Source organism: Lagenorhynchus albirostris, chromosome 6, assembly GCF_949774975.1.
Source record: "Lagenorhynchus albirostris chromosome 6, mLagAlb1.1, whole genome shotgun sequence".
Lineage (NCBI taxonomy): Eukaryota > Metazoa > Chordata > Mammalia > Artiodactyla > Delphinidae > Lagenorhynchus > Lagenorhynchus albirostris.
In genome coordinates this window covers 19,311,858-19,325,852 of record NC_083100.1, presented here as the reverse complement: position 1 = coordinate 19,325,852, position 13,995 = coordinate 19,311,858, and the positions used below count along the sequence as shown (strand labels likewise).

Genomic DNA, 13,995 nt, shown 5'->3' with positions numbered 1-13,995 from the left:
TCAGCGCTTCCTTGGTGGCACAGTGGTTAAGAATCTGCCTGCCAATGCAGGGGTACACGGTTTAGAGCCCTGGTCCAGGAAGATCCCACATGCCGTGGAGCAACAAAGCCCGTGTGCCACAACTACTGAGCTTGTACTCTAGAGCCCGCAAGCCACAACTACTGAGCCCAAGTGCCACAACCACTGAAGCCCGCGTGCCTAGAGCCTGTGCTCCACAAGAGAAGACACCGCAATGAGAAGCCTGCACACCACACGAAGAGTAACCCCTGCTCGCCAAAACTAGAGAAAGCCTGAACACAGCAACGAAGACCCGACACAGCCAAAAATAAAAATAAATAAAATAAATAAATTAAAAAAAAATTAGAACTCAATTTCTTAAAATGCAAATTTTAAAACATAAGCATTTTAAAAACGTTTAAGTTCAACTTAGTCATATCATTCTAATCATAAATCTATCTAATGTTATTACTAACTTTTAAGGGGACTTTAATTAATAATTGGTTCTCTTTACAAAATTAAAACTGCCATAAATATGTTTATGCCATATTTATTCATTCTATATATTCTACTTCCTTTTTAAAAGCAATTGATTGGGTTTTTTTGGCCTCGCCATGCAGCATGCGGAATCTTAGTTCCTCGACCAGGGATCAAGCCCTTGCCTCCTGCGGTGGAAGCGCAGAGTCTTAACCACTGGACTGCCCAGTGGCAATTGCAATTGTCAAAAGCGATTGACTGGGAAAAATAAGTAAAAATAATTCTCTAAAAGAATTTTTTCATAAATTGACAAACCAGCTTCCCAAGTACTTTTAATGCAATCTAAGAAACGTAAACATATAAATATAGTAAAATTTAAGGTTTTTAAAAAAATATTTTGGTTCTACTTACAATCCCAGTAAGAATTGAACTTCAAAGTACACTTGTAAGGTCATTCTAATGATCCATGTCATCCCCCCTGCCTCCTAAGAATGTCAAACGCTCCCTCTGCTGGACAATACCTCAGGCTTGGGCTGAGCCGCAGAAGCCACAGTTCCTACCAATTCTTCCAAGGTCTGGGTGTTTAGTGAAATGGGTTGATGGCCCTTTAAGAGGCGGTAGCTAGCTCCCAGTTGCCATGGAGACAGCTGGTTACAAACTGGGTAGCAGGAGGCAGCATGTCTTCCAAAGTTCAATCCAAAGGTGAGAAGAGAGCTGAGGAATTTGGAGTGGGGACCTGGAAAGGGGTGGGGCATCTTCTCCCTCATCATCCACCCTGGGGTGGCCTTGGAGGATCCTGCTCTTGGGACCCCTGCCCCACCCCTGTCCTTCTTCCCAGGGTCTGCCATCTGCCGTCTCAACCTCTCCTCCCTCCCTAGGCTTCAAAGCCAAGGATCACCAGCCCTCAGCCCAAGAGAGTCTGCCACCCCCAGAGGCCAATGCTGAAGCCATCAACTTCCTCAACTCCCTCCGTGAGCCTGGGCAGTGGCGGGGCGGGGCGGGGGGGGGTGGGTGGGGGAGGGGCAAAAGTACGGACGGGAGGGAGGAGAGAAAGCCCAGACCTGGCCACCCCCTCTCTCAGCCTTGATTCTCCTAGGACTCACAAAGGGTGTGAGGCCCGTTAGTTGATATTCTTCAAGGGAAGACCCCAGGGACACAGTGTGGGTAGGGACTGGTGGGGATTGGGGTGGGGGAGCCTTCACCTGCTGACTGCTGTAGAGGCCAATGGAGGGGATGCAGGGGCCACCTGGGGGACGTGGGATGAGGAGGGAGTGGGTGGAGACTGTGGGCGCACTGGTGGCCGGGGGGGGGGGGGGGCGGTCCGAAAGTTGAGACCTAGGAGCTGGAGCTGGGGCTTTAACTGTCCCCACGGGACCCTCACGCACCCAGGGCAAGAGGAGCTGCTGACGCTATTCTTCTCGGAGACTCTGGTCATGGTCTCCGACACAGGGGAGCCTCAGGGAGAGCTGACCATTGAGGTGCAGAGAGGGAAATACAAAGACCAGTTTGGTGTCACGGAGTACTTCCCATTTGTGCATGCCTTTAGCCGCAGCTCCATGGACAAAATACCCTGCGGAAACTCCATTCTGGGTAGAGTTCCTGCTGCCTGACACCCTCTACCCCCACCCTTCCTCCACTGCCCTCCCCCTCCCACCCCCCAACTCCCAGGACCACTGCCCTCCCCCTCCCACCCCCCAACTCCCAGGACCTTCACTCAGGACCAACGCTTTGACTTCACCTTGGTACTAGAACGAGGCAAAGAGAGTGCGTGGGACACGGGGGTGGGGGGGTGACAGGGAAGTTAATCACAGCCTTAGTTTTTCCCTCGGGCCACCCTACATCTGAATCCTCCAGCCTGGCCCACCGCCTCCCTTCCTGCAAACTCCAACCTTGTCTCCGGTGACAGCAGTGTTCACCTCCTCCCCACAGGCTATCTCTCGTGGAAACTGGAGGTTGTGGAAGAACATAATAAGGAGTTCATCAAGGTACCTCCTGGGGCCCAAGCCTTGACCACATATGGAAAGTTTTCTATCCAAATTTCCCCTCAGTTTTCTCATTTATGAAGGAGAAACGACAAGGCGACCTCTGGGGGATCTCGCTCGTATATACGATCCCGTGAGTCCCTGGTTCTCCCCTCCATGCTCTGGCCCTTAGTTCCACGCCCTCCCCATGGAACGGAAGATGAGTTTGCTGAAGCAGGATGATCAGCTGGCCATGACCAGAATCATCAAGGAGGGTGAGGTAAGGATGAGAGCCAGGTGGGAGCCATACTCTACATCCTCTTTGGAACCAGGAACAGGGGACAGATGGTGTCAGGCCAGGAGCCTGGACTAGGGACCATATGGACTGGACCATATGCTCAACACCTGTCTTGCACAACCTCCCTCCATTTCCTGGCTCAAGGTCCCTGACCCAGATTTGTCCTGAACAGGAAGTGAAGACCGAAGTGACTTTCTTCCCCTGGCACTCCATTGCGGGCTTCGTCTCCCAGGCTGCCAACCTGGTGTTGCTGAGGGTGATGGCCTGGAGGCAGACAGTGCCCAGCAACGCCCGTTTCCTGGCCTTGGACACCGAGGGCAAACTCTGCTATTCCACTTACGTGAGGGGTTTCCCTGGGTGGGGAATTGGTCTGGGGTGAACTAGAAGGGGCAAGGAGAATGCTGAGTTGGGAGAAAAGACACCTCTGTGGAGTGGAAGAGGGGGTGGAGTGGGGATAAACCTAGGGCGTGGGGGTGAGACTTCCAAGAGCAGGAGAAAGCAAGACAGCATTTGTTAGAGGGAGGACCAAGTGTGAGGCAAGTGGCGTGAGCGAGAAGGACCAAAACCTGGGAGCAGTGGAAGAAAGCAACGCTTTTTGCACAAAAGTCAGTCCAGGAAAAATAAACATCGTAGGGGCCACTTTTTTTTTTTTTTTTTTTTTTTGCGGTACACGGGCCTCTCACTGCTGTGGCCTCTCCCGTTGTGGAGCACAGGCTCCGGACGCGCAGGCTCAGTGGCCATGGCTCACGGGCCTAGCCGCCCCACAGCATGTGGGATCTTCCCGGACCGGGGCACGAACCCGCGTCCCCTGCATCGGCAGGCGGACTCTCAACCACTGAGCCACCAGGGAAGCCCCACAGGGGCCACTTTTAAAGACATATTTTTTTAAGATCAGGAAATGCAACATCTCCAACTGCACTTAAAAATTATTTTATTATGTCTCAACCCTTAAGCGTGTTTCTTATTTTTCTCTTATTTTGGCTAAACTTTCATCATCAACCTACCTAGGACTTCCTGTAATATGTGATTTTGAAGCCATGCCTCTGAACACACACTTTGGGGGCTGATTTGACCAACTTCGTAAATGACATTCTTGTCTTTTCTATCACAAACATGACAAACAGCAACATGTTTGATACAAAGAGGCACATACCATTTCCCCCCAATATTCTTTGAAATGTTTTTCTTATGTTAGCAGTTTTCTCCCTGTTGCTGTAGCTGTAACAGGGATTTATTTTTTTTTCTAATTATTTATTTATTTTGGCTGCACTGGGTCTTCGTTGCTGCACTCGGGCTTGCTCTAGTTGCGGCAAGCTGGGGCTACTCTGCTGTGGTGCGCGGGCTTCTCTTGTTGCGGAGCACAGGCTCTAGGTGTGTGAGCTTCAGTAGTTGTGGCACGCGGGCTCAGTAGTTGTGGCTCGCAGGCTCTAGAGCATAGGCTCAGTAGTCGTGGCAGACGGGCTTAGTTGCTCCGCGGCATGCGGGATCTTCCGGGACCAGGGCTCGAACCCCTGTCCCCTGCATTGGCAGGCAGATTCTTAACCACTGCACCACCAGGGAAGTCCCCAGGAATTTAAATTTCAATTACAATGGGCAGCTTGCACGGGCCTGAGGCAGCCATAAATCTCAGTCTAGTCCCTCCTCAGCGTCCCACTACCTCCTCCCCACAAATAGCCCAGCCTCCGCCCTAGCCCACACTCACACCTACTTGGTCATCCCTATTACAGAATCTGCCAACTAGAAGCACTTGGTCATGAAGCTGGCATGGGGACGGGTTGGGGCAGGAGCAGGGTGGAGCTGGCTCTCTATGAGAAAACCCCAACTTAACCTGGGGGTGCATCTCAAATCTTGGGGCGCCTAAGGGTCTGGACAGCCAAGGGCTGCTTATCACTGGTGAACAAGCAGTGAAGCTATAACCTGGAGAGAAGGGCCAGGGTGAGATGTGTGGGGAGGCCCCGGTGGGAATCCACCTCACCTCCCTCCCTTCATTTTGGTTGCTGCCAGCAAGGCCTGGGCTCCCAGACGATCCAGGTGGGCCATCAGCAGGTGGAAGCATTCATTGTGGAGCAGACTGTACACTCGGAACAGGGCATCCCCGTGTCCTGCCAGTTTTACCTGTTCTCTGATGGGTGAGCTACTGACGGTGGGGCAAAAGGGGCAGTACTGAGGACAAGCATGGGAGCTCAACCTCCTGGGCTGGGTCGGGGCAAAGGGAGAGTCCTGTTTCTGGGGACACCACCAGGAAGACTTGCTGTGGAGGTCTGAGTGCCCCTGCTTTCTCCACTCATTCACCCTTTTGCATATACGCATTCATTCTCCCGGTCTTCACAATGCCTCCCAAACCTCACCGAAGAGCCCTGAATGGCTGAGGAAGTCAAGGTCAACTCCACAGGGCCTAAGGCGTCGCTAAAGCAGCTGCCACGGGTGTGGGTGTAAAATTGAAAAACACCCAAGTCTGAACAGCTCAGCACTTGATAAAATCAGCAGGCTGGGAGAAGCACCCCAGCACACTGCCAAGCTGTCGCCAGAAAAGTGCGGGCACCAAATCCTAAGAAAATTCGGGAGGGGGAGAAGCATTTGTTTCTTGAAATTTCCAAAGAGGTATTGACAGAATCACTATAGTAGAAAAAAAAAAAAAGTAATCAGAACGTTGTGGGCTTTCCTTATTTCATAATTTAACTTGTTTCTATTTTGAGTATCACATAGCAGGAGGCTCGTGATTCTTTTTATTTTTTTTAATTTTTTTGGCTACGCCCCATGGCTTGTAGGATTTTAGTTCCCTGACCAGGATTGAAGCCGGGTTCTTGGCAGTGAAAGCTCGGAGTCCTAACCACTGGACTGCCAGGGAATTCCCTTGTGATTCCTTTAGCGCTCACACCTCTAAATTTAGTCTTGCACACGTGCACACATCTCCAGGGTAGGAAAAGTCCCCAGTTTGAAAAGCAGGGGACATTATCTGGGGATCTAGAAATGAACAGGACCCTGGAACTCAAAGACAAGTGGAGGAGGGAAGGAGGGGGACAGCCGTAAAGGGAGGCCCCCAGAACACCCTTCAAAGGAGTGGGCTGGTCTAGGAAGACTCACACCTTCTTCTGTGTTGCACTCCAGGCACCTGGCCAAGAGGATCCAGGTGGGCTCCCCGGGGTGCTGCATGATCACCAAGGTGCCCACCTTGAGGGAGGCGGGTGAGTGAAGCCCCTGGCTGGTGGGAGAGTGAAGGCGAGGTGAGGAAACCTGGAGCCTTCCAGGGTGCATGGGTGGATTGAGTGTGCCATGGCCCCGCATCAGGGCCCGGGATGAGATGGAGAAGTTTTGCTCTCCAGCCCCTGTCTCCAAGGCAATTCAGGGACGATCATTTTGCTGGGAACCAGCAACTTCGCCCATATGGCCAGAACCCTGGGGTTTTACCTGAGCCTGCCCAGAACTGGTGTTCTTGGGCATCCCTCTGTATCTGAGGAAGGTTCTGGGGTCGGAATAGGCACGCAGCCTTCCTCCCACCCGCACCCACCCCCAGATGATATTGAGCCTCACCCAGTGTTTGAGAAGAAACCCCTGGTGTGGGAGGAGGACATGGAGCTCTACTCGAGGTTCGTGGACCGGAAGGTGAGGAGGGGCTGCAGCCAGCCTGAGGTCCCCATCCCCCCATCCCCCTGCCCAGGGCGTACACTCCACCCTTACTGATCACTTTTTCTGCCCGGTTGGAATGCATCATCCCTAGGGGCTCGGGGACTCCAGCGTCCCTAAGCCCTGCACGGGGCGAAGGGGAGGGGAGCTCCTGGGGCGCGGGAGTCCCGGGTCCTGCTCAGGCTCGGACCCCTCCAGGAGGAGCTACGTCTCAGCCACAACAGCTATCTGCGGCAGCACCCCGAGGCCCAGGCGCTCATCTCCGACTTCCTGCTCTTCCTGCTGCTACACCAGCCGGCCGATGTGGTCACCTTCGCCGCCGAGTACTTCGGCCCCTTTGCGATGCGACGCCCGCCCACTCCGTCCTTGCGCTCCTCCAACCGGCCCTGCCCCTTCCACGAGCTGGAGCCGGAGGGCCTCGAGGGCGAGGAGGGCTAGGCGGGCAGCAAGGCGTTCCCCCGGGGCCCAGCTGGCCGGGGCGAGGCAGGAAGACAAGGCATCCGGACTGGGCTGGGGCGGCACGCGGGCGGGAGGCACCCGGGAGGCGCGCTTTCCTGCCTGCGGTTTTAATGGGAATAAACGGGGCCCTCCCGAGGCTTGGCTGTGAGCCGGATCCTTCTCTGACCAGCGTCTCGTGTCTCGGGCTTAGCATAGGAACCGTGAACAGGGTTTATCGAGCGATTTTCAGGCTTTCTTCCTAGCTGTTATTATGATCAATATCACTATTTTACAGATAAAAAAATAGAGGTACGAAAAGATTGAGTAACAGAGTAAACACGTGGGAAGTAGGATTCAAACCTGGACGTTGGATTCCAAGAACCCCCACTTTTAGTCACGAGGTTAGCCGCGATGGAGGGGCGGGGCTTTTGGCGCACAGAATCATTATAGATTCCACCTAGCATAATTGCCCGCTCCCGCCAAAGAAAGAAAAACAGTCGATGTGTTCACCACTGACCTTGCTCATCACCCCCGAAGCTTTCCAAACCCTTTCTCCCTACCCCAACGCCAGCTCTCACACTCCACCTCCTTCCTCCCGGTTCCCACTATACGCAGGAACCCCCAAACTGCGTGGAGGGTCCCCAGTTAGCAATAGGATGGAAGGCAATCATCACCTCGTTTAGCTTCCTTGCTTAATGACAGTTCTGGCCAGTGGCTTGTTCCTGCCCAATACTGGCCGCAGCTCAGTAACAAAGAGGAGGCACCCTCCCCTGAGGCAGGTGGTAATGGGCCTGCAGGCTCCATCCTTCCATCTATTCATTCCTCCCACCAGCTAAGAGGTGAGGGCCTCCAGAGAAGCTTTGCACTCTAGCGGACAATAGGGGCCAGTATCTACAAGACTGTAATGATGGAAATGTGCTCTATCTGCAATGTCCAATATGGTAGCCACTAGTCACATGTGGCCACTGAGCTCTAGAAATGTGATTAATGTGACTGAGGAACTGAAGCTCTACTTAAATTTTTTTGCCTGCATGGCATGGCATGTGGGATCTTAGTTCCCTGACCAGGGATTGAACCCGCACCCCCTGCAGTGGAAGGCAGGGTCTTAACCACTGGACCACTGGGGAAGTCCCTACTTTAATTTTAATTAATTTCAATTTAAATAGCCACATGTGGCTAGTGGCTACCAGACTGGACAGCAACAGCTCTAGAGGATAAGGTCTTTTCATTCAATCAGGCAATCAGCTCAACAAATATTGGGCTCCTTCCATGTGCCAGGATTGTTCTGAGCCCTGGGAGATCAGCAGGGACGAGACCAAGTTCCTAGCCTCATGGCACTTGCAGATAGCATGGAGAGACAGACGATAAACACAAAAGATGATTTCTTATGTGAAATTTCAGACATTTATGAGAACAAGGTCAAGTCATGGATAGAAAGGGACTCAAGGTTGGAGAGTTGAGGGTGGAGACTTCAGGGAGGGCCTCTCTGACATCTCAGTTGAGTTGGGTTGTGAATGATAAGGAGTCAGATCTGTGAAGAGCTGTGGGAAAAGCATTTAAGGCAGAAGGAACAGCTAGTGCAAAGGCTCTGAGCGTGGCATGTTGGGGACAGAAGGCCAGTGAGGCTGATGCACAGTGGCACGGGGCGGGGTGGGGGAGTGATGAAGGAGAAGCTGGCGATGAAAGTGCTCAGTCACCTCGAGGTAGGGAGGGTGGGGTCTTGAAGGGCCTCCTAGGCCCTGGCAAGTTCTCCTCATCCATGGAGAACTGAAACCAAAGTTGACTCAGCCCAATGCACCCAGAATGTTCCAGTAGAGATCCTGAGAGTTCCCTCCAGTTCCTGATACTCTGCTGCAGTGGGGAAGAGGGGACGGCAGTTAACATCCAACCCATGGACATCCTTCCTCTACTGAGCGCTCTTTTTTTTTTTTAATAAATTTATTTATTTATTTATTTTTGGCTGCCTTGGGTCTTCGTTGCTGCGCGCGGGCTTTCTCTAGTTGCAGCGAGTGGGGGCTACTCTTCCTTGTGGTGCGCAGGCTTCTCATTGCGGTGGCTTCTCTTGTTGCAGAGCACGAACTCTAGGCACATGGGCTTCAGTAGTTGTGGTGCGTAGGCTCAGTAGTTGTGGCACACGGGCTTGGTTGCTCCGCGGCATGTGGGATCTTCCTGGACCAGGGCTCAAACCCATGTCCCCTGCATTAGCAGGCGGATTCTTAACCACTGAGCCACCAGGGAAGCCCCTGCTGAGCGCTCTTCCATCAGGTGACTTGAGAAGGAGTTTGCCACTTCCCTGCCTGCTCTGTGACATCCATTTCAAGACCAGTTTGTTTTTAGATCATATCATTTGTCCCCAGAACTCCTATGACCCCCCTCTCCTTGCTCCATAGTCCTAAGCTATATATGTCTCTGAACAAAGAAAAAACAAAGATTGAGCACTTGTGACATGCCAGGCACTGGACTAGGGTGTGGGGATGCTGTGGGGGTATCAAGACCAAGCCCCACCTGCATGACACAGAGTCCATTCAGAAGGAAAGAGACATCAGCCAAGGCTCCCGTGGATGATTGTGTGAGTGTAGACCATGCAAAGTGCTACCTGCAATATTAGAGTGTTTAATGCGACTTGATCTAGTGTCGAGAACCCAGGGAGGCAAAGGGAAGGGAATAGTAATAATAAGAGCAAGCCCTATGCAGCACTTACTATTCTAATCCCTCTACACATAAGTCATGTGATTCTCACAATACCCCTATGAGGTGGGTTCTATTATTACACCCATTTTACAGATGAAGGAAAGGCTAAGGTCAAGGCCACGCAACTGGTTAGTGGCAGAACCAGGATTTAGACCCAGGGAGCCTGGCTCAAGGCTATATGTGAATCCACTCTGATAAATAGATCAGAGGTGGCTCTCTGGAGACAGATCCCAGAACAGAGAAGAGGCATCTTCCTGCTTTAGATCCCTCCAGAGTAGTGTTGACTGTACACTGTCTTTCCCCTTCCCCAGGTACCCAGACACTGCCCCATTCCCTACTGCATTGTCACTGACAGCTGCTTCAGTGCTTTGAATTGCCGGGGTAAACAGGGAAGGCATTGTGCTACGGGAGCATACAGTCTAGCCCTGGAGAAATCAAGGAAGGCTTCCTAGAAGAGGTCACACCATAACTGAATCCTGAATGACGAGAGGCTGTTTGCCAGGCAGAGTTGTTTGAGGAGGAAGCAACATATGCCAAGGCATGGAGATGAGAGGGAGGGAGCATGGAATGTCTGAGCTACTGCAAGGGGTTCAGGACAAGATGGTCTTGTCCTGACAAGAATGCAACTAAAGTGTTGCCCTCTGTCTGGGAGCCTAAGAGGCCCTGGAAGTGGGTTAGGCAAATACTTGAATGCCTGCCTGTTTCTGCGCTTTTTCTTCCCACCAGAAGCCATAATACAAGCAAATAAACTAAGAGCAATGCTATAGATCAATGGAGCCCTAAAAAGAGAGTCTTACATTTTGACATTTGACAACAAAATTAAAAAACAGGGCTGATAATGCCCTTGGAAGGTGCAGATTTGACCTTCTGAATCTCTGTCGTGCTCCTCCCTTCTTTTGGTTAAATCTGCTGTTTCCCCAACACCAGCATTCCCGCTAAAACTCATTCTTGGGGACTTCCCTGGTGGCGCAGTGGTTAAGAATCCTCCTGCCAATGCAGGGGACACGGGTTTGAGCCCTGATCAAGGAAGATCCCACATGTCACGGAGCAACTAAGTCTGTGCGCCACAGCTACTGAGTTTGTGTTCTAGAGCCCGTGAGCCACAACTACTGAAGCCCGCGCACCTATAGCCTGTGCTCCACAACAAGAGAAACCACCGCAATGAGAAGTCTGCACGCCACAACCAAGAGTAGCCCCCGCTCGACACAACTGGAGAAAGCCCGTGCACAGCAACGAAGACCTAACGCCGCCATAAATAAATAAAATAAATAATTTTTTTAAAAAAACCATTCTTGTTTAGTTTGATCATTTCCCCATTTTGTTTTAAGATATATTGCATCAGAATTGTCCTTTGCTATTTTTTTAAATAAATTTATTTATTTTACTTATTTATTTTTGGTTGCATTGAGTCTTCGTTGCTGCATGCGGGCTTTCTCTAGTTGCAGTGAGCCGGGGCTACTCTTCATTGCAGTGGCTTCTCTTGTTGCAGAGCACGGGCTCTAAGCGCATGGGCTTCAGTAGTCGTGGCTCGCGGGCTCTAGAGCACAAGCTCAGTAGTTGTGGCACACGGGCTTAGTTGCTCCATGGCATGTGGGATCTTCCTGGACCAGGGCTTGAACCCGTGTCACCTGCATTGGCAGGCGGATTCTTAACCACTGTGCCACCAGGGAAGCCCTATCCTTTGTTATCTAATCATCACAAATGCCCCATGTTTGAGCTACACTGCATCCAAAGCCTCTGGTGGATGAGACTGAGAATTAAACCACCATGTGCATCAATGTTTTTAACAGAAAATGTATTTGGAGTTCTGAAGAACTGACAGTGACCAATGACATTTTGGAACCCAATTTACAAAAGCAACTAACCGCGCCGTGCTAGGCGCATTTCTTGGGCCTCACACAAATGCTTCGGGGTATTTTCATCGCCCCTACATCACAGGTGAGGACACTGAGGGCCTAAGAAACTTGCCCAAGTCATCGAGCTAGTAAGAAAGATTCACACCCCAGCCATTTGATTCCAGAGACTCTGACTCTGGTGGATTTTTTTTTTCTTTTGGCCACGCCACGGAGCTTGTGGGATCTTAGTTCCCCGACCAGGGATTGAACCCAGGCCCTCAGCAGTGAAAGCCCTGAGTCCTAACCACTGGACCACCAGGGAATTTCCCTGGTGGATTTTTTTAAAATCAATTTTATTAAAGTATAATATTCATTCAATAAGACTTTTCCTTCACTTTAAAAATTGAGATAATTGCAGATTCACACGTAGTTGTAGGAAATAATTCAGAGAGATCTCATGTACATTTTACCCACTTTGTCCCATTGGTAACATCTTGCAAAATGTTAATATAATATAATATTACAGGGACTTCCCTGGTGGCAAAGTGGATAAGAATCTGCCTGCAAATGCAGGGGACATGGGTTCGATCCCTGGTCCAGGAAGATCCCACATGCCACGGAGCAACTAAGCCCGGGCGCCACAACTACTGAGCTTGTGCTCTAGAGCCTACGAGCCACTACTACTGAGCCCGCGTGCCACATCTACTGAAGCCCATGTGCCTAGAGCCCATGCTCTGCAGCAAGAAAAGCCACTACAATGAAGACCCAATGCAGCCAAAAATAAATAGAATTAAATATTTTTAAAAAATTCAATATTAAAACCAGGATTTTTTCCACTTTTTTCGGTGGTAAAATATACATAAAATGTATCCTTTTAACCACAATTCTGCAACATTAAGTACATTCACATTATTGTACAACCAACAACCATCACCACCATCTGTTTCTGGAACATTTTTATCATCCCAGACAAAAACTCTGTACCCATTAAATAATAACTCCCCTTTCCCCCCCTCATCCCCTGGTCCCTGGTAATTATCATTCTACTTTCTGTCTCTATAAATTTGCCTCATATAAGTGGAATCACACAAAATTTTTCCTTTTGTGACTGCTTATTTCAGTTAGCATAATGTTTTCAAGGTTCATCCATATGATAGCAATATATCAGAATTTCATTTCTTTTTTTTTTTTTTAATTTATTTTATTTATTTTTGGCTGTGTTGGGTCTTTTTTGCTGCACGTGGGCTTTCTCTGGTTGCGGTGGGTGGGCGGGGGCTACTCTTCATTGCGGTGCGCGGGCTTCTCATTGTCATGGCTTCTCTTGTTGCGGAGCATGGGCTCTACGCACGCGGGCTTTAGTAGTTGCGGTATGCAGCCTCAGTAGTTGTGGTGCGCGGGCACAGTAGCTGTGGCTTGCGGGCTCTAGAGTGCAAACTCAGTAGTTGTGGCGCGCGGGCTTATTTGCTCCGCAGCATGTGGGATCTTCCCCCACCAGGGATAGAACCTGTGTCCCCTGTATTGGCAGGCAGATTCTTAATCACTGCACGACTGGGGAAGCCCAGAATTTCATTTCTTTTTAAGGCTGAATAATATTCCATTGTATGGATATACCACATTCATTTATTCATCTGTTGATGGACATTTGAGTGGTTTCCTCCTTTTGGCTATTGTGAAAAGTGTTGGTCTGAACACAGGTGTACAAGTATCTGTTTGAGTCTCCACTTTCAACACAACCAGGATAGAACTTCCCTGGTGGCTCAGTGGTTAAGAATCCACCTGCCAATGCAGGGGACACGGATTCGATCCCCAGACCGGGAAGATCCCACATGCCACAGAGCAACTAAGCCCATGCGCCACAACTACTGAGCCTGTGCTCTAGAACCCATGAGCCACAACTACTGAGCCCACATCCTGTGACTACTGAAGCCCGCACGCCTAGAGCCCGTATTCTGCAACAAGAGAAGCCACCGCAATGAGAAGCCTATGCACCACAACGAAGAGTAGCTCCTGCTCGCCGCAACTAGAGAAAGCCCACACGCAGCAACGAAGACCCAATGCAGCCAAAAATTTAAAAAATTAAAAAAATAAAAAAGAATACAACCAACATATTGACCTTAACAAAATGCACTGCTCTTTTTCAGATATCCCCAGTTTTACTTGTACTCATGTGTGTGTATTAAGTTCTGTACAGTTTGTCATATGTGTAGGTTTGTGTATCCTCCACCAAGGTCAAGGTACAGAACAGTTCCAATACCACAAGGATCCTTCAAGTTATCTTTTCAGAATCACACCTACATCCCTCTCCACCCCCGACCTCACCCATCTCTACTGGCTGCAACTTAGTAGCAAAAGGATAAAAGTAGTAAATCTGACCTTCATTTCCAAAATTTTGTCATTGCAAAAATGTTATATAATGTAATAGTAAAACGTAAACTTTTCAGATTGACTTTTTTCACGTAGCATGATTTCCTGGAGATTCATCCAAGTTACTGTGTGTATCAGTAGTTTGTTCCTTTCACTGCTAAGTAGTAATCCGTGGTTTGTACCGCAGCTAGTTTTACCATTGTCCTGTTGAATGACATCTAGGCTAATTCTAGTTTTTGGCTATTAGACATAAAGCTGCTATAAGCATTCATATACAGGTTTTTGTATGAACACAAGTTTTAATTTCTCT

At 50.0% G+C, this 13,995-nt stretch overlaps 1 protein-coding gene across 1 annotated transcript; it reads left to right on the top strand.

Moving 5' to 3' along the window:
- The first annotated feature begins 1,151 nt into the window (after positions 1-1,151).
- On the top strand, positions 1,152-6,910 carry CATIP (ciliogenesis associated TTC17 interacting protein). Its single transcript, XM_060151295.1, has 10 exons — positions 1,152-1,176; positions 1,353-1,445; positions 1,864-2,064; positions 2,404-2,459; positions 2,629-2,715; positions 2,906-3,073; positions 4,738-4,862; positions 5,842-5,918; positions 6,248-6,336; positions 6,556-6,910. The coding sequence occupies exons 1-10, from the start codon at positions 1,152-1,154 to the stop codon at positions 6,793-6,795; spliced, it is 1,161 nt and encodes a 386-aa protein (XP_060007278.1). The 3' UTR covers positions 6,796-6,910.
- Positions 6,911-13,995: the final 7,085 nt, after the last annotated feature.